Below are 21,046 nucleotides of genomic sequence, written 5' to 3' on the forward strand. Positions count from 1 at the left end.
TTACCTGTGCTGCTTTGTCCCATTCGCGTCTCAGTGTGTTTTTGTTTGCCGTATATAGCCACAGCATTGCGCTCTCAAGAGCACCGACTTCATGTTCAGCTTCACCGCTACGTTCTGTGTTGCGCCCCTTGGGAAGCGTTGGTTTGGTCCGGAATAAACCGGCACCTTTTACGATGAGTGTGGGGGTGTCACTAGTCGAGCGAGACCAGGGCCTGTTCCTTAGAAGGCGAGGCCTTCAACCTAATGCGAAATTATCAGTGCCCTTGCACACGACTGACTGTCAAGAGTACAATGCTGCAAAGGGCTAGCGGTCGGAACATCCGCTTCGTACAGGTTCTTATAACTCCATTTCTTGCTGACCAAAAACACGTTAACCATTGCGCTTTGACCAAGCTGGCCATGCACCACTGAAGAATTGTGTAGTAAAATTCCATACCTTTTTTTTTTTTGTTCTCAGTAGGCTATGCTTATCTTCGCGACCTGCAGCAAAGTACTACTTATGGCTGAGATAAATATCCCCCCCTTCCCCCCCCCCACTCGATTCAAACTCGTGACGTCTGCACCGAAAATGACTCCGTGACCAGTTTACAAATGAATGGCGGTGTAACCAGTCCTCCGGGATCTGTGCACACGCACCGCAGTTTCCTTGCGAAATTGGGTGGCAAGCTCCTTTTCGGTTCAAATATAGCGTCTTTGTCGTTAGAATGCGGCATTCAATCTATACAGACCCACTTATATTTATCAGTGACTATTTAGAACCAAGTTATTATAATTTCGTGGACATCTTAGCTTGTCGGTTGCATGCAAGCAGTGGCTTCATTTGAGGCTGCCTCACGTTATCCGTAGTGACAATAGCATCGCATTGGTTGCCGTGAAGCATGTAGAAGGGCCTGGAGCCGCTAGTACATGAAAAGTGTTGCTTTAATAGTTAACGTGAAGCACAAACACACACAAAAAACACGGCTGAACAATGGAAGGTCACATTTAAACACGGGGAACGACACTGGGCTTTGGCTTGAAGCAGAAACAGTTGAGGCTCAGTTGCTCTTGGCAAAGTAGGCCTTGCTTCCCTTGGGGTCTGGCTTCATGGTGTCTCGGCCAGGTTTCCAGTTGGCTGGGCACACTAGACAGCAACAAGGTGAAAATTATTAATGGAAAGAATTGTATGGCTATGTTTGCGGTTTCGTGCCATCACGATAACGTTCGAACGAGTTGACTTATAGGAAAAAGAATGGTTGCATTAGATGTAGCATCAAAAAATCTCGCAAGGGAAATCATTAGGTGCATCTGGGGTTATTAGTTAGAGCCAAAAATGTCCAAAAAGTGGGCGGGGCCGCAGCAAAAGTGGCGCCAAATTTGGAAACACCGGAAGTGGGCGGGGCTAAAGCGTGGCGCCAAGTTTGAAAACTCAAAATGGGCAATGATGGAAGTTGATTAATTTAGGCAAAGAGGGGCGAGGAGGCGTCAATGCTTACGCATTCCTCCAATGCGTGTGCCGCAGTGATCTCATAATGTTGTTACCGGAATGGCTGGCACAATAATCGATGAAGGAACCGAAGAGGGTGCACTGAAAGCCCAATCATACCTTCTCCATAGCCCCGCCGCGGTGGCTCAGTGGTTAGGGCGCTCGACTACCGATCCGTAGTTCTCGGGTTCGAACCCGACCGCGGCGGCTGCGTTTTTATGGAGGCGGAACGCTAAGGCGCCCGTGTGCTGTGCGATGTCAGTGCACGCTAAAGATCCCCAGGTGGTCGAAATTATTCCGGAGCCCTCCACTACGGCACCTCTCTCTTCCTTTCTTCTTTCCCTCCCTCCTTTACCCTTCCCTTACGGCGCGGTTCAGGTGTCCAACGATATATGAGACAGATACTGCGCCATTTCCTTTCCCCCAAAACCAATTATTATTATTATTACCTTCTCCATACTTGTCTGTGTACTGGAAGGCCTGGACAAGCCGCAATGTTTCTTCAACAGAGCGGCCCACTGGAAGGTCGTTCATTGTGATCTGGCGCAAGACACCCTTGTTATCGATGATGAAAAGGCCTCTGGAATGGATTGAAGATGAGACATTGGGGAAGTTGCCTAAAGGGAATAAAGACGCAATATGTCTCAACGTGGTAACAAGAGTATGAAAAAGGAACGCGAGGTCTTTATGTGGCCGTCCTCTGGAGCACATAATCTTGCGTCATGGAACACTTTTTCACGACGGAGAAATGAGAAATTTGGGCGGGACACCAACCGGAAAGGAACACCATCATCTTCCTTCATGACACCATAAGCCCTTGCGATCTTGCATGTCTTGTCAGCCAGAAGCGGGATTTTCATCTGGCCAAGGCCACCTTCCTTTCGAGGTGTGTTGATCCTGAACAACAAGTAGGGTTGGGAAGAGTGAATGGGGTGAAAAATTGAAGCCAGCTGAGTAAACGGGATGAAAATATGCAAAGGAATGTAGCAAACAGTGTGAACAAGAGAGATATAGAACGTGAACTGAAAAACCAGTGTACTGATATACTGATTGTCTGAAATTCGTGTAGATGAAGCGTGGAAAAATGCTATCTGCCTGGCTCCCAAGTTACTGCAATAACTAGGAACTAGATGATGTCATTGCAGAATAACTGAACGCTGCGCCCACGAGAAGAAAGGATGGCACTATCCAGTTTTTATTTTGCGCTGCTTTGTTCGAAGTTTTTGCATAAAATTTAGATTGCAAAGCACACAAGCGCGATAGTGAGGGTAACGGCCTCAATAAACGTACCATGCTAGGTGGCAGAAGTGGCTGTCTGTGGAGCAGGCGACGACTTCACAGTTCAGCTTGCGGAACTCTTCGACACTGTCGCTGAAGGCGATGATTTCCGTGGGGCAGACGAAAGTGCTGAAAGGAGAATTCGGTCATGTGACGATAAGCGCGCGAGAAAAACAAATAATGCGAGTTGAGCGGTTAACGGTGAGCAAGTAATGTCATGGTCTACACGAGCTTACAGAACTGGAGCTGGCAGAACAATATTGTCAGTGGAAGCTGACATTGTCGTCTCCGAAGGATGCATGCAAGAATGTACAGCTAGAAGCAGTATGAAACGGAACACGCTAGCCCTTGGCGATGCGGGCCTTTCGTGCCCTTTGCTGTTCTAAAACTGGAGGTGCGCCCCTACTCATGAAAGGGAGGCTTTTTTAATTAATTGGTTTTTTGGGGAAAGGAAATGGCGCAGTATCTGTCTCATATATCGTTGGACACCTGAACCGCGCCGTAAGGAAAGGGATAAAGGAGGGAGTGAAAGAAGAAAGGAAGTAATAGGCGCCGTAGTGGAGGGCTCCGGAATAATTTCGACCACCTGGGGATCTTTAACGTGCACTGACACGCGCAGCACACGGGCTCGCCGCCCTAATTTTTAGGACACTTAAAGCAGTATAGACACCTAATTTTGGTGGCATGTTTTCTTCTCTACAATGATGTGGAAGACATTACTACGGATTAATCACCCCGTGATATTCGCCTTCGACCGCTAAATAATTTATAATCGATTTTTTTTTCTCTCATGCTGTTTCGGTTTCATCAGCCGAACGATGGCTGTGACGTCAGAGTGCTTTTGTGTCACGTGAGGCATAGAAAAACGTCCACAGAATCGCCGCTTCATCGTTTTAATTTGCTGCAGTGCTGAAGCCAGCCTTTCTCAAGAGCCGGAATGAGAACGAATGAGCAAGCAGCGATTACATTGTTGTTTTTTCATGTCTCACGTGACCTGTAAGTACACGTTGACGTCACAGTCCTCATTCGGCTGTTGAAATTACCGAAACAGCACGAAAAAGAAATGCGATTGCAAATTATTTAGCGGTCGTAGGAGAATACCAGGCGGTAATCCATGTATAATAGCGCGTTACGCGTCAGTACAAACAAGAAAAGGCGCACCCAAAATTTAGGTGTCTATACTCCTTCAAGAAAGAATTTTAAGAGCAGTGCTTTACCTATTTGAAAACCGCGATACGCGCCGAACGAGCACATTAGCGTGCATAGCTGGCAAACGGCTTTCTAAAGCAGACGACACAAAAGCTCAACAGGGCGTGCCTCCACTGTTTGGAACAGCCACAATCCTTCGATCGTCACGCATCGCAACGGGGCTCGCGTGTTTCACTTCATATTACGTCTACCTTTACCATATAGTGAACTTTACCACATTAACGTGCGTAGTAAATTCACCTCTGGTTACTTACAAGTCAAGCGGGTAGAAGAAGAGCACCAGGTACTTGTCCTTGTAGTCGGACAGCTTGATTTCCTTGAACTGGCCATCGACGACAGCAATGCCGCAAAAGTCCGGAGCGGGCTTGGTTAACTCGGGCAGGGTCATGTCGCTGAAAAGGATAGCCAAGAAGCCAAAAAAGTTGTTTAGAAACCGCTTCCTGTTTATCCAGGTCAGCCTCCCCGCTCGGACAAAAGTTGATCAAGGCCTAAGTTCGGCACGTTACTACCTTCTCCTATGCGCAACCTCATCCCCATCCTGGTCCTTCGCCTTGGAGTGAACGGTCTGCGTAAAACCTGCCAGTGATTGAGCGCATTTGCCCCGATGAAATCAATCCCCTTGTCGAAACGCTGGCTATAGGGGGCATTGAGGTTTCATTTTTTCCCCTTGTTTACTCGGTGCTGTCGTGGTTTATCAGGCAACTGATATTCACGTTAACCAGTGCTTACGTAATTCATGTCTCTTATATATTGCGAGCCTTACTAATGAAATCGCGAAGAAAGAAAAAATAATTAACTTCAAGGTGTAACCCGCCGCGGTGGCTTAGTGGAGCTGCGTATTGCGGAAATTGATTCTCAAAATTAATTCGTTAGTTTTTTTTTTCCGTTTCGACGAAATACCATGTCATTTGTTTCCAGAAGTCGCTATATAAGTATTCAGATAGCAGCTGCCGAACCACAGCTTAGAACGAGTGGTGCGTCTGCAGGCAGTCGCTCTTATCTTGGTCGCCTGTATGTTTACTTGCTCCGTTTTACAGCGCCCCCTATGTCTCCTGACGCTAAATGGCTGTCGTTGAAGTGCGGAGCGCAGGGTCCGTTGAACGGTAGCGCGAATGTTTTTGTTATGGCTGTCCCATGCGAGGCGTTGCGTCGTCTCATCAGACTTTCCCGCTGTCCGCGACCTGAACTATATATCCAAAATACTGTGTGATGCAGACGAAGTATAAGCAGACAATAGCAGTTCCTGTCTTCAGTGGAAAACTGCGTTCGCGCAATGAATTTCTCGAACTTTTTTTGTCAAGAAAATTCAGGCAGTGTGTTTACGTGTGTGTGTGTGTGTTTGGGGAGGAAGGAGGTAAAGGGTCATTCTCCTCCTTTAAGCTGCCTTTGGAAATCCTTCAGAAAACTCCGGATTGCAGATGAAGGTGTGGAGTGAAAAGAAAGAGTCCGTAAATGCCACTTAAAGGGACGGCGAAAGTCACAGATAATTAATGAAATATTTAAGAAGGTAGGCTGGGATGGTTTGGTCAATTAAGAATGAGGGAAGACGAGTACACTGTAAAGAAGGTGACCAAACTGTACTGCTGTGGAGCTCAGTACAGTGGAGCTTAAATTAGTACTTAGGAGGTGTGAACTAGACAAGGACTCGCCTCGCTTCACAGATTTAACCTAACCAAAAAGCTAAAATTAAAATTATAATTGACCTTCTGTGTAACGTTCTCGGAAGGGAACAACCACTGTGCAATATTCTTTGAAGGGAACAGTTTCGATGTAGTATAAGTACCTGTAGTATAGTAAACGAGTACGTCGGTTTATGCCTAGTAGTGACTATGATCCAGGTCACGAGCAAAAAAAAATTACCAAGCTGATAATAATGAGTTGGAGGGCATTTGTCAGTCACTCGCATGAGCAGAAGCTTACCGTTACTACCCCCCCCCCCCCCCTCCCAAGAAAAAAAATCATAACAGTAGCACCCTGCCATAGTTGTGGCTCAACTACGGGGCGATAATTGGAGGTTAACGAAAAACCTTTAAAATTGATTAAGGACAGCACAGCAGGTTGGCATCTAAAGGAAAATGGTAGAGATAGCCTTGAGATACAGAAAGCAAGCGTCATAGATTAGACAACAAAATGATTGACTGATATCCTGGTGAAAACCAAGAGAACAGAATTGACTTCGGGAAGAAAGCTAACGCGGAGAACAGGTAACCGATAACCTGTGAGGGCATCAGTGCATGCCAGGGGAAGAAGGCACATGCTGTTGGGGCCTCCAGAGAGGTGAGATAAGGATGTCGATATAGGAATACCCCGCCTGGCAGAAACATTTTGTAGCGATAACTATATTACGGTAGCATTTCCAGCCTTCAGCGTGGCGGCGGCGCCGCCACGATGTCACGTGGTTGGTCACGTGGTGCGTAGCAGCTGCCGGCGCCGTGGCTGATCACGTGGTTGGTCACGTGACCAAGTTCCACTCGGCCAGGTGTAGCTATCGCGTCACTCCAGGTTTAATCAGAGCTAACTAAACCACCGCCAATTTTTTTATTGGTTTCGGGGAAAGGAAATGGCGCAGTATCTGTCTCACTTATCTCGGTGGACACCTGAACCGCGCCGTAATGGAAGGGATAAAGGAGGGAGTAAATGAAGAAAGGAAGAAAGAGGTGCCGTAGTGGAGGGCTCCGTTAATAATTTCGACCACCTGGGTATCTTTAACGTGCACTGACATCGCACAGCACACGGGCGCCTTAGCGTTTCGCCTCCATCGAAACGCGGCCGCCGCGGTCGCGTTCGAACCCGAGTACTCCGGCTCACTAGCCGGACGCGCTAACCACTGAGCCACCGCGGCGGGTGAGGAAACATCTAATCGGTAACTTTTCACCCATATGTGGAAGTTGCTTCGATTATGACGCTGTGGCCGAATCCATCTGTGTCCGGCTCGCTGGCTGCTTCTATATAGCTATAGGTTATGCAACCTTCCCGTCTCCGTTTGCGTGAACGAAGCATGCACGACTGCCGACGCGCTTGCCCAACGCTGACAAAAAGACGCCGTAGGCGCTCTCCTTCCTTCTTGGGCGTCCTGGGAGGGAGGGTGAGAGCCGCGCAATGCGCTGCCGCGTTCTGCGGGTTGAGCAAAGCGCACGCTTCCTCCTCAGTCACCGTGCGGTCGGGTATACCGCAACAACCCAAATTTAACCACCGCCTCCTATTTTTTTTCTTTTTAGATCGAGAGCTCTACTCTTCGAAGTACAACTTCTGATTTTGACGTGGATGAGACAATGACCTTCAATATGCCTCACAAGGTCAGACCGAACTTAACTGCGTGGTGGTATGGCCCAAGCTATGGTAGTACGACAACGTGATCATATGACTATGGCTATTGGGCACCTGACCTTGACCTTGACATTTGATCTGGGACAGTGGGCATCACATTCACAATGACCTCCAATGCGTCACAAGGTCAACCCGACCTCAACTGCGTGGTGGTATCTATGGCCCAAGCTATGGTAGTCTAACCGCGTGATTGATCATAAGACTATTACAATTGGGCACCTAGCTGTCCTTGACCTTTGACCTTGACCCTTGACATTTGATTTGAAACAGTGGAGACCATGCTTAGCAGAGCTTTCGCTCGTATAACTAGGTTTAAGCCACGTTGAACCCCAGCCATTTTTTTTCCAATCGCGTTCGTTGAAAAAGAAGGGGGGGGGGGGTCTTCAGAACCATATGCAGCTTTCTCTCAGGCGATATCTTCCCCGATAGCTCCCTCAAGACTCCTTTCCGCCCTACGTACCACTAGACAACAAACTTCGTTTCTGCATTAAGGGGGGGGGGGGGTGGGGGGGGGGGGGGGGGCAACCGCTCATGACCCCCAACGGTGTCGCATTTTCACACCTTGTTTTTTTTTTTTTACCGCTGAGCCAAGGAGACTCTCCCAGCGTGATAGGTGACTCCATAGTCGGATACAACTGATCAACGAAGCTGCAGATCCAAGCGATTTTTGGATTTTCACGACATTTCCGTTATTCCGATTAATCCGTGGTCAACACCCTTTCATCCGCCACGAACCCCCTGCGATGTCATGCTAATAGCAGGTCTAAGGTGATTTACCAACGACGTCATGAGAATCGATTGACGCCATTGGCTGCAGGGCCCCCTCTGAGGGACATCTGCTGCCTCGTTTTTGGTTCGTATCCGACTACAGCCAATGCCTATAGCTATATTTGTGGTGACACATACCGGTTCGTATCCCTTCTTCTTTACTTGACTTCGCTATTGCACGCGATATGTTTCGTCATCATAGTCACTTTTAAGTTGACATTTATATCTTTTTTTTCCACGGTATAAAGCCGAAGAAAAAAAAACATTTATAATATGGGAGCGCTCAGGCCTACATGCTGCTTACGTTCGCGCTAATGCGGTAGTGCACGCGGCGCCCAGCTTAACGCTCGAGGCGTGTTGGCTGGATGCCCTTCATTACGCCGCAGCGTCGCCGTATAAAAGGCGATCTGCCGGGTTCATCCGGGGCGTCTTCCTCCTGCATGTCGTCTGCCCTCCGCGTTTCCACGTTTCGTTGCAATTCCTGCCGCGGCGGCGTACGTCACGGAAACAGCGGCGCTGCAGTCGTGACGAAGCCGAGCGCGAGACGGTGTAACGAATCAAAGGAATCTCGCTCGGGCATTCCGCGCCGAGCAGCGCGCGTACACTACGGGTCCTCCTCAGTTTCATCGTTTTTTTTTTTTTGTCTTGACCGCTCGAGTTGTTTCTGCGTGTACCCTGCAGACGACGCACAGCTCGCTCGCGCCGCCATTCTTCGCTTGTCCTATGTCGGCCTGACGTCACCGTAACGTCGCTGCGGACTTCACAGCTTAGGTGTACGGACGAGTCACGGGCGAGGGAGCGCCCAGTGGGGAAGCCGACGGCGTCGCAGCAAGCCGTTGTGACTAACGACTTTTCCGCTCTCAGGCAGACAAGGAACGCGGATGTTTGACTTTGTTGTCTTTTTTTTTCTTTCGACTGCAGCTTGGGTGTCCTTGCCCCAGCGAAGTGCAACAGGCGACAGCTATAGAACTCTGCTGTAAAGCAATCTGCATAAACTCTCGATAACTCGAACTTGAAAGGGACCAAGAACATTTCGAATTAAGGAGATTCGTTTTGACAATTCTTTCTCTGGGGAAGGCGACGATATCGTCAGTTCGTATAAAACGAAAGTTCGATGTAAGCGAGTTTGAATTACCCAGAGTCATTTGTGTCTTTCACGTAATGCAAATGTGAAGTCGAAGTTAAACGGCCAGACATGGCCTTTCCCTCACCCTGCCTCCGACAGCTCGGTAGTCACGGGCGAGTCGACGTACTGGAGCGGGCGCTGCGGGCCGCCGATACCCACTGGCGAGTTGTCCTTGAGGTGCGTCCTCACCGGAGGCATAGCGCTGGCGGCGGCGGCAGTGGACGCCTCACCCGCCTGCTCCGGTGACTGCTGGTGCTGACCCTGCGCGGTGGTGGCGCTGCGGGACTCGGCCGCCTTGATCGCCTGCGGCGGGCCGGACAACCTGCGCGGAGCATCGGATAAATGTCAGAGACGATATGTCACTTCTGCGAGGAGTGGGCAGTACATACGGATTATCGCTCTACCTGTGCGCGGGCAGACAAACTAAAAAAAAAAACATAATACTGCAGAAGACGCTGCCAATCGTCGAAGCCGGCTGTTCGTTTTCCAGAAGGAACTCGCAGGCCCCTTGCAAGGCCACCGCTCTTGCAAGGCAAAGTGCATACGAGAAATGGATAGGGTCGTTTGACGCACCGCCGCCGCATTGACGAGACCCCCTAACGACGTAGGCTATCGTCGGGGAGAGGCACCCGATGTCCCACAGCGTCCCGCAGTGCCTCGTGGCCAAATGCGTATTTCCAGGATGGCAATGACAAACACCTGTTAGGACAAATATGCCGTACTCACCCAAGCCGTGAGAAAACAGGGCCGTTCCTTATCTGGTTTGCCGAAGCGGCAAAGAGCACACAAAAGGGTAACTGCGGCGCTTTTCTGGGAACGAGCGGCAAATAAGCCCATTCATTCTTATTAGCCGTGTCCCGCCGTCGGTAGTGCGCCGGATTCGTGGCCCTTTCGCTTCCTCTTCTGTTGCTGACGGGCGACGATGGGTGGCAGCACATCAGTGTCAAGAACTTGACGAGCAACGTGAGCGGAAGGGGGGGGGGGGTGCCTGAGGAAAGTCGGAAGAATAGTTCCGAAGGGAGAGCGCGTGGATACTCTTACTTGAGAGAGAGTGGTGGCGTATTTGTTTTTTATTTAGTTTGTGTTGTTAACGAGACCCTGGGTTCGAGGCTAAGCCCAACCCACGGGGTAGTCCCCATCTTGCATGTTATTTTTGATTGGAGAATTGATGCTTAGGGCGGGCCCCTGAAAATGACCGCCCTTAGTCCTTTGTTAATTAACTGCTTAAAAGCGCACGTGAACGGATGGAGGGCAGTCCAGTCCGGTCTGAGCTGGGGCTCCATGCTTAGCATGTAACATAAAAGTCTTTACTACTACTACTAACGTGGCGCTACTTAGGCTCTAACCCATCGGGTCGATGAGTAAAGTAGCGCAAAGTTTGTTCTTTTGTAAATTCATTTCTGCTTCTTCCAGTTTAACTCTCCGTATATGTATGCTGTATATATGTGCTCTGCTGTCATCATTGACAAGCACGCCTTCTGTCCATGGATCCTCCACGCCCAACGACACTAGAGGAAGGGCTCGTAAACCTTCCTTGAAAAAACGAACAACCCGAAATTCTGCTCCCCTCAAGAATGGAGCGGCTAATTCTTCTCAAAGGGGGTGACCTCCAACCGATGGCCTAGATCTATCACGATGACGTCACGGTGCACCGCCTTGCGCGTGTCAGGGCCGCTAGCAGGCTCGATCTGCAATTGGATGCAAGTGAAAAATGCACCCTTATCAAAATGGTCTATATACTGTCCATAGACTTTTTATAGACTCTATTGCCTTCCTATGGATATTTTTTTTCGTCTATTCGTAGCCTATAGACTGTCTAAAGACAAAAGTCCGGTGTAAAAGTATGGCCATAAATCTATAGACTGTCTATAGGATTTGTATTGCTTATCGACCAGTCTGTAGGATTTGTCCATAGAATAGACGAAAGTTTCTAGCTAGTTCATCGACTGTGTAAAGAAATTTTTCTAAGGGCAGGAGAAAATACCCGTCAAAGGAGGCCCTTTAACGAATGGCATTGGCCGATTGTCATGACGTGGCGGATAATCCAGTTTCACTGTGGCACCTGCCAGCTATCAGCGATTTTAAGCTTGGGAATTAACCGCAACGCCATGAGCACCTGTCGACTCCATTGCCTGGAGGGCGTTCTCTGAGGGCCATTCGCCGCTGCTTTCTTGAGTTGTATCTCACTATAGACGGCTGCCTGCGGCGTCATATGACAGTAAGACAATGCCACAGAATGAAGTGTTCCCTCTGAGGGGTATTTCCTGCTTTTCTTAAGCTGTATCAGTTTCATGTTTCATTTCATGTTTCATGTTTCATTCGAGGAATTTTCCTCTTTTCAAGGAGCTTGAAGGGTGAAGTTAGGAGAGAAGGGAATTTTTGCGGAGTTACAGGGGAATTTTAAAAAGCGAAAGTGTCCCACTTTTTCTAAATTGAAGGAGTTTTCAAGATGCTGCGGGGGAAAAAGGGCTTCAGATGGGAATTTTTGTATCTGTTTGAGGGAATTTAGGCTGCGGCATGGACAGTCTCTGAACTGCATCCTACTATAGTTCCCAAAATATCGTTACAGGACATGAGCTGTTTTCGAAGCGAAGGTTCGCAAGTGGTACGGCCACAGAGAACGTTGCAACGCGTCGCGCAGGACGCCGGCACGTTGAAGCAAGGTACCGCGCGCAAAAACACACATATCCTCTTGACGAGTATTTTTCTGCTGTAGAGGAAAATGCAGACGCGCGCAGGTGTGGCGGTCACGGCACTGAGTCGCTCAAATAGTTTGCTAAGCTACAGCAGACGAAGCATAACTCTCGCGCAGCAAGCCGGATGCATCGTCTGCGCGCACTGACAATGTCACGCGGCACTACACAGGCTTGCACTCGATTTATGTTGGGTTTGGTACGTGTACATGACCTTGCTGAAGTCTGCCAGTTGCTTTGAACAGAGAAGTCTGTAGCGTGGAACCGAGCTGCAACTCGCATGACTTACTATAGTCTTTCAAATGCAATAACTTTTGCAGCTATCTTCTGGCAAGTATACTGTGCTCGTTGCCTATACGATAAGTCGCGAAGTCGAGAAAATGCGACAAAAAAAACGACAAAGCTTTCTGTCGTAACAACAGAAATTCTTGTCGTAACCAAAGAAAAACCAGTTCTGCCGCGACATCGACAGGCGAATATGCAACACAATGAAAGTTCTGTTGTCACAACAGGACGACAGAAAATTTGTGCTGTATTTTGGAACCGGTTTTGCTGCGCATTTTGCGTTCGTTCTTTTCAGTCAGAAAACACAGCAGAAATATTTGTGTCGTGACGACTGATTTTCTGTAATGTTTTTGACCAAAAACTTGTAGTAACAAACTTTTATAGTAACAACAGAATTTTGTGTAGTTGCCACAGGAAGGTACTACAAAACTACAGACTACAGAAAACTACTGCAGAAAAAAGTGCAGTGCTACAGAAAAGTACTACAAAATAACAGGAAACTCTGCCATTAATAATAATAATAATAATAATAATAATTGGTTTTTGGGGAAAGGAAATGGCGCAGTATCTGTCTCGTATATCGTTGGACACCTGAACCGCGCCGTAAGGGAAGGGTAAAGGAGGGAGTGAAAGAAGAAAGGAAGAGAGAGGGGCCGTAGTGGAGGGCTCCGGAATAATTTCGACCACCTGTGGATCTTTAACGTGCGCTGACATCGCACAGCACACGGGCGCCTTAGCGTTTTTCCTCCATAAAAACACAGCCGCCGCGGTCGGGTTCGAACCCGGGAACTCCGGATCAGCAGTCGAGCGCCCTAACCACTGAGCCACCGCGGCGGGGACTCTGTCATTACGACAAAATTACAAAATATTTTGTCGTATTTTTGAGGCGTTTTTGTCGTTTTCTTTTTCGTCTGGGCTCCGACGCACGCGGAGAAAGTGCCCTCGCCGCATTCTCGTCACGGACTGGTCATAAACCACGTTCATCTGCAGGCCGTCGTATCCCGACTCTGCCATACTGTCTAAGTGTTCTCACAGCCCAAGCAAACTGCCGCGTGCTTTAGAGCCGTCGTGAGCAGGTCGTAGATGGGTGAACGGCTTTCTGGGGTGATGAACGGCAGGCTTTGTTACATGTGATGTAACAGCTGCCCGTCCTGGCGGCGGTCGTCGTGGGAGTTTGCTTCTCATTCCTTGCTCGGTGAGGTCACGTATGCCGCACTCATTTGGGACGTTAAACCCCACCTACCATGCTATACAATTTGTGGCAGGTCGTTAAACCCCATCTATCATTTGTGGCAGGTCGAAACCTATACTCAAAAGTTTTCAGACAGACGCGCATGCACCGATTATAGCCAGCTAACATGCCAAATGACGTGCCAGGAATCCAAGCAGAGAGCGGCGATTACGAATCATAGGGCAGTTTCTCTTCCCACACGTGATGGGCTCTCCTACAGCGAGAGCTGTTAATGGCATGAACATCCGAATCTCGAACGTTGCCGTAGGCGGCGTCCGCTCAGTCAAGGTAATAGGAGGGGTGTGCAAGCGCGGTGCCATAGTGATTCGGAGAAGGAAGAGAGTAAAATCGCCGTTACCTTGTGCTACGTGCGCGACTTTGGTTGCCTTTAGCGACGTTATTACTGACGTCGCACGTCTATACTCCCGGACAACTTTCTGTGGCTGTGCAGCCAAGGCTAGGAAGCAAAGGGAAGGAGACGGGCCTTTGTACCCGTGCCATGGTGACTGGGTTGTTCGTGGTTCGGGCTAGGGGTGTGGAGGGCCGGGTGAAGTTGGAGGTACGGTGCGGGACCGTTAGAGATAAGGTAGGCCACTTCCCACAGCAGGGGACGAATGCCCGTTTCCTTTCCTTTCCTACCTAGCCTTGGCTGCAGAGCCACAAAAAGTTGTCCCCCGGGAGTACTGCACAGCGTAGCAGCTATCGCTGAGTTCTCGCATATTAAGCAGCGTAGCTTAAATATTAGTTTTTCTTTTCCCTTCTCACAGCGCTAGGACCCTTCCACAAGAATGGCCACAAACTTTCTTGTGCGCCAGAAGTTCACTCACCGGTTTACAGGGCCGAGGCTAAGGAACACCCTAGTCGGTTTGCCAAACGTTGGTTTGCCGAACGTGGAAATCGGGTTTCTGTTCGAGTCTTGCCCCCGACGCAAGAAGCTCATACTGGCCCCGACGGGTGTATACGGTTCTGTCTCGAGCCGCCGATGGACGCCCACCCTCGCGAAGACGCGCTGTATGTGTCGCGTGAGCTTCGACCATCAGCGGCGCGGCCGGCTGCCCGGACTTGAGCAGGATATAGTGTGTGCACACGCGGGTCGTACACGTGCCTACGTCGCCTACAACTGAGCGGGTCGTACAAGTTCCGAGCGCATCTCGTGTGCACAGCAAATACGAATAAGTGCTCGCATTGCTGTTTACTTACTGCTCGGCGTTGTGACCCCCCTCTCCCCCCTACCCCTACTCCCCCCACCTGTCCATCGCAACCCATTTCTTTTGCTTCGGCCTGTGTTTCCCGGTGTTCGATATGCGACGACCACTTCCGAAGGTCAAGGCGGAATGGCTAAACCTCTCGGGGTGCCTTCGCGGTTGCCCAGGTATGAATGAAGCGATCAGGCAATCAAAATACTTGCAGGCCGGCTATAGAGTTAGGGACATCTTTCTCAATTATCAGCACATGTGCCGCAGTCTCACTCTTTGCAAACAAAAACATAACAACAACGTGGATCGCGTAACCTCGGCGTGGTCTGTGCATGGATCCTGCATGGTGCATGCGGTCGCATTTGGAAAGGTTCTAGGTGTCCCGTGATAAATCTTTCCACTTTTTTTTTTTGTCTATAGGCAATTGAGGAATCTTCAACGTACGGGATGACGCAAGGATGCGTACGTTTGGCTTCGCGTGACTCTAATCGATGTGACTGTACACATGACAGCGCTACTTACGCGAGCTAGGAGTGCTTAATGGCAGCATCTTCGTATGTTGGAAGACAACGACTGGGATGCAAGAGTAATTACCAACGACTGCTAGTAATGCCATTATGCATTGTTTGTTCACTGTCTGATTTGTTTAACAATCGCATTCAGTACGTGAGAGAACCTCGCGTCATGCACGCGTTACGTATGACGCGAGGTTTATACCTCACGCGGTTATACCGGAATTGCGAGCAAGCGACACATCCCTCGCCTCCCTTAATTCGGCCGCCGACCATTTGCTGTATCACACGAGTTGGGCATGACATATAACCTGAATTGTATGACATATTGGTTGAGTAGAAACACACGTTTTTTTCTACGTATGCTCTTCTTTATCTGAGGCGTGTTTCAGAGACACCGTTTCATCTGAACCGAGTGATAAGAACTCTTTGCTGCTGACAAAGTGCCGCCCGGGTGACGTAATGCTTGACGTTGATGCTTGTCGATGGTTATCATGCCCTGACGAGTGCGGCGAGCAGGCCTTATCGGGCGATAAGAGCACTCAATCTTCAGCTCTCATGTAAGCGCTCTGAAACACTCTGCACGCTGATGAAAGTGAATCGTAGGTCGCTATTGGAATTTTGTTAGGAAGAAAACCTAATTTTGAGAAGCACCTAATACCCACCGCGGTGGCTGAGTGGTTAGCGCGCTCGACTACTGATCCGGAGCTCCCGGGTTCGAACCCGACCGCGGCGGCTGCGTTTTTATGGAGGAAAAACGCCAAGGCGCCCGTGTGCTGTGCGATGTCAGTGCACGTTAAAGATCCCCAGGTTGTCGAAATTATTCCGGAGCCCTCCACTACGGCACCTCTTTCTTCCTTTCTTCTTTCACTCCCTCCTTTATCCCTTCCCTTACGGCGCGGTTCAGGTGTCCAAACATATATGAGACAGATACTGCGCCATTTCCTTTCCCCAGAAACCAATTATAAGCACCTAATAAGCCACTGCCCTATCCGTTTACATATTTCTAGCCTAGATACTTGAGAACTAAATGAATAAATAAGCTATCACGTCATCAGTTTGCCGATCAGTTCACGTAGCTGGACAGCTTATGGTCAGTTATGTGTCAAGTATAATTCACCTTTGTAGGAAACAATGAGTTTATATATTACTTGTAATGCTTCCTTGATTTTTGCGTCAATATCAAAAATGGCATCCTGCCATTTGTGATAAATTGCGAGGTCACGAAACGGCGTTATCATGCCGTAATTAATTACTAGGAGCGGAAAAAAATCAGTGTCATCTGGAATAGCGAGTTCAGCTGTGGCTGCAGCTCGCATGCAGTCAAAGGATTGCTGTCTGATTGTATACTGCGCAGCCCGAAAACGCCGCAACTGTGGAAATCGGTTCGATAACTCAACCATCGGGCGTGAGATAAAATTTCCAGAGGTATGCAATGATGTAGCACACAGAGGCTGTGTATACGACAACGAAATAATCAACTCGGAGATTGGCCGCACTGGCAAAATCTTAGCTAGAGGAGGCACATTCGCTTTGATTACGACACTGATGGACCAGACGTCAATTTTCTCATATTTGGTATATTTACTCGTCATCGTTACAGCGTATACAGTTCTAAAATAGCCACTCAGATGCTGTTGTCATGACACCCCTCTACGTATAACAGCGTGTGTGGCTTTGGAACAGCCTAACTCACTTAATTAAAGTTTTATCAACCCCCCCCCCCCCCCCCCCCTGAAATGCACCGTCGTCGCCGTAGATAAGCGCTTTCTTATCATATACCCAACAGTTCTGGACAAAAGCATTTTTGAGCGGGAAATCGTAAATGAATACAATTTTTTTCATTTAATATAAGATTTCACTATGACAATAAACATATCCGCAAATCACCCAACGGGCGTCTTGCATTTTTTTTTTTCTGTTAGCAGTCTTCCTATCCTCAAAAGCGTTCCCAGTTGGATTTCTGTGGCAGTCTTAACTAATTACATGCGTTCGATGGAAGCACTTTAAAAGAAAGATATTGCTGCATACCAGAGAAACGAACCATTACCTTCAATATTTCCATAACAGTATCTTGAAGTATTCCAATTTTCAAATTTTTTCTCCAAGAATGTTGGACATGGGCTTCTAGTTGACACATTTCACGTCAAGCAATTTAGCGGCTGTGAAGTCTTTCATAGTTCCACCAACAATTCCGAGTTGAATAACTCGAAGGTGTCATCTGCATATCTTTAGGGCTCCCAGTATGAACATTCCAACGCTCTTCTACTAAGTTTTCTGCCGAGGACGACGTGAAGCAGGGCCCCTTCCTTGCGAGTTGCAATTAATGGACTCAATTAATGGACTGCAATTAATGGTCTCAGGTAGACCTCCTCGCTACCTTTCATACCTTTGAAGACCTTATCAAGGTCGGTCTGCTCGCATTTCCCGCCATTTTTTTCCCTTCTACATTCTTTTCTCCTCTTTGCTTTCAATTCTATCCGACTTCTTCACCCGTCAACTTCTGCCTTGTGCACTTGGTCGGCCACGAATACGAAGATCGTTGTCTTCTATGATAATATACGAACTTCAGCTCGTTTTTCCTCAAGCACCCGGCGAATTGTGTGACGGCGACTGAGTTATTTTTCTCGCTCGTCAGTTTTTACAACTTTCGTGCTTAACATCGGGCCGATCATAAGTATCAAAAGCACCCCCCCCCCCCTCCCTTGTTATTATACATACAGGAAAAATTCTGTCGTCGCAACAAATTTTCTGTAATGTTTCTTAATCAAAACTTGTATTAAAAAGAGAATTTTGTGTAGTTAGTACAGAAAAGTACTATAGACGTGCGCACAGAAGATTAATACAGGAAATACTGCAGTACTACAGGAAAATACTGCACACTGGTCCGGAGTTCCCGGGTTCGAACCCGACTGCGGCGGCTGCGTTTTTATGGAGGCAAAACGGTAAGGCGCCCGTGTGCTGTGCTAGGTCAGTGCACGTTGAAGATCCCCAGGTTGTCGAAGTTATTCCGAAGCCCTCCACTACAGCCCCTCTTTCTTCCTTTCGTTTTCTCACTCCCTCCTTTATCCCTTCCCTTGCGGCGCGGTTCAGGGGTCCAACGATATATGAGACAGATACTGCGCAATTTCCTTTCCCCAAGAAAACAATTATTATTATTAACAAAAATTTCTCGTGGCTACGAAACTGCAAAATATTTTGTCCTGTTTCTGACAAGGTTCTGACTTTTTTTCGACTGGGCCCCCTCTCGTCTTCTGCCTCGCTACGCGCCTGACTGCCCCCACTGACTCCGCACTCTAACCAACTCGGAAGGGTTGAAATGCGGGCCAGTTGGTTCATAGTAACTTGAAAAAAAAAAAAACCAGTCGTTGTGGCGTGTACACTCCTTCTCTTGTCCCTTGTCTTTTGCGACTGGTTTTTTTTTTTTCAAGTAACCAACTTGCCTGACATCTGCAGCCCGAATAGTCTTTACGATGCCCCCCTGCCACCATGTCCACTGCAAAGTCTTCCTCCTCTACATTTCCTCGTCCACTTGTTCTGCCCAGTCTGCGCTACCATTTGTGGGCTGGCGCCGACCTCGATGGTCCGGCGTGCTGTCAGCGTTCCGCGGTGTCGTCCAGTCACGCAACGTGCTTTGATTGATCCGACGAGGAAACAAGCGGCACATGCGTCGCCTCTCATTCGGTACGCCAATGGGGAGGGCGGGGGGGGGGGGGGTGCTTCCGACGGTCGCGATCCAAAACAGCCGTGCAGGCGGCGTCACGACAGGTAGGACAGCGTGGGACGGCTACGAATTCGATCTCACAGCTGTGAACTGATTCCATCGGGCACAGGTGATTCGTGCTCGCTTGGTCACCTTGACACATCTACTCTGACATATCGCTATAAGGTTGATGTTTCCATAGCAGGGAAGGCAGTTAAAAAGAATGAGGGCTTAATTTATAGACCACGGTATGCTAACGACGAGTAGACCCCTCTCCCCGACAGGTGTCGCCACCATCCAGACAATTTAGCAAGTAAAATGCATGTGCGTCGATAGAGATTTCCACTGAGGCTGCGCCAGCAGTGTTCTGATTGATTGATTTCATATATACAAGCATCTAATGTGCATGCGCAGCACAATGCAGCACGCATGCGTGTTTAATCAAGTTGTAAGCATTGGAAATGTCTATGCCTGTACGTTCGCTTAGGTTAGTTTGGAGATGTCATTCTGTTTCACTAGGATTTCATAGAACCCTTGAATGATCACTTAAAACTCGCATTCCTGTCAACAGTGCAGGTCGATCTCGCGTCCCTGAACTAGAAAAAACGGCGTGCCAGCGAAAACACAAGGACGCATACACAAGAAGAAAGGTGGTAGACACGTGTCTACCACCTTTTTCTTGTGTATGCGTCCTTGCGTTTTCCCTGGCATGCCGTTTTTTCTAGTTCAACATGCACCAACTGGCCCAAGAGCTAACGCTATTGCGTCCCTGATAGTCAAAAATTCGGCCTTTTGCAAGGGTTCTAATGCGGCCCTTCCCACCAAAAAGAAGCCGTAATTGTCTGAGTTCACGAAATAAATTAATAAAAAAAACTAGTGCGGCGTAGCAAAATTGATTTCGCGACTTGAACATGAGAAATATATAGTTGTCGCTGCCCTCAACAGCGGAGCCGAACATGGAGGTCGCATGCGGAAAGCAGCGCCGCCTACTTGGTGCCTTGCAAGGCTCCCACGACGAGCGCAGCCGACGCAGCCGAGGCGCGGTAGCAGGCGGACCCCATGCTAGCCGTGGCGCGAAGCGTTGTTGCGCGGACACCAGCTGACGGCGTGCGGGGGTCGCGTGTCGACCGTGCGGGCCGGTTGTACTCACCCTATTAATAGGACCGCACTCGCCGCAGCTGACCCGGCCGCGCAGCTGATCAATGCCGCGTGCGTGCCTTCAGGGCCCCGGCTCTGGCGTGCGGCGACGGTGAATGGGGGGCGATGACAGACGAGCTTCGCTGTGCGCAGCCCGCTGCTGCTGCTGCGACTGGACAGCTGACCGCTCTTCGTCTTCCTTCAACGCAGTGTTCTAATGACTGCCGTTTCTTATGTGGTGATTTAGCCACTTATGATCACCTATTGTGGAATTGTAAAGAGGAGCCGCCCCCGAAATCTCTAAAACAGGTTCCTACTCTCGAGCAGTGGGAGGCCGTGTTGGTCAGCTCAGACTTGGGAGTTCAAACCCGGGTCATTGAGTGGGCTACCCAGGTCGCTGTCAGCCGTGGACTGATAGCCACCTAGCACGGATCGTCTGCATTCTGCCTTTTCTGACGAATGAAATGTTTTCCAATCCAATTGGTGCTTCTCTGGTTAACGATCGAAAAGGCGAGGACACGGAAAGAATACAACAGGACCAGCGCTAACTCACAACTGAAGGTTTATTCGCAGGAAGTAAGGAATATAAAGAGAGCAAACAACCAAGATAACACGTTTGTTTACTTTGTTATCTTGTTTGTTTTGCTCTCTTTATATTCCTTACTTCCTGTGAATAAACCTTCAATTGTCAATTGTCCTCGCCTTTTGCGCTATTTTCGCTTAAGTATGTATCACCAACTCGCCCGTTTTGCCATCGCGTTGATCGAGAAGGGTTGAGCTTCAGTTAAGCACAGTGCAGCGAGCTATGGAGGAGTAACGTTAAGAGACCGGAAGCGGGCAGAGTGGATGAGGGAACAAACGCGGATTAATGACATCCTAGTGGAAATCTATAGGAAGAAATGGGCTTGGGCAGGGCATGCAACGCGAAAGCAAGATAGCCGATGGTCGTTAAAGGTAACGGAGTGGGTACCAAGAGAAGGAAAGCATAGCAGAGGACGGCAGGATGTTAGGTGGGCGGATGAGATTAAGTAGTTTGAAGGCCCTAGGGTGGCCGCAGATAGAAAAGGACAGGGTTAATTGGAGAAACATGGGAGAGGCCTGTGCCCTGCATTGGGC

At 48.9% G+C, this 21,046-nt stretch overlaps 1 protein-coding gene across 2 annotated transcripts; it reads right to left on the reverse strand.

Moving 5' to 3' along the window:
- Nucleotides 1-903: 903 nt before the first annotated feature.
- LOC144110092 (peroxiredoxin 2-like) lies at nt 904-20,092 on the reverse strand. Of its 2 annotated transcripts, none has more exons than XM_077642909.1 (7): nt 19,944-20,092; nt 9,259-9,495; nt 4,207-4,344; nt 2,756-2,872; nt 2,240-2,362; nt 1,915-2,045; nt 904-1,123 (listed from the first exon to the last, which is right to left on the reverse strand). In XM_077642909.1, exons 2-7 carry the CDS (start codon nt 9,369-9,371, stop codon nt 1,038-1,040), a joined length of 708 nt encoding a protein of 235 aa, XP_077499035.1. In that variant the 5' UTR covers nt 9,372-9,495; nt 19,944-20,092; the 3' UTR covers nt 904-1,037. The 2 variants fall into 2 exon arrangements, with proteins under 2 accessions (XP_077499035.1, XP_077499034.1); XM_077642908.1 differs by lacking the exon at nt 19,944-20,092 and adding an exon at nt 19,784-19,926.
- Between the last annotated feature and the right edge of the window lie 954 nt (nt 20,093-21,046).

Source organism: Amblyomma americanum, chromosome 11, assembly GCF_052857255.1.
Source record: "Amblyomma americanum isolate KBUSLIRL-KWMA chromosome 11, ASM5285725v1, whole genome shotgun sequence".
In the NCBI taxonomy this organism is placed as follows: domain Eukaryota; kingdom Metazoa; phylum Arthropoda; class Arachnida; order Ixodida; family Ixodidae; genus Amblyomma; species Amblyomma americanum.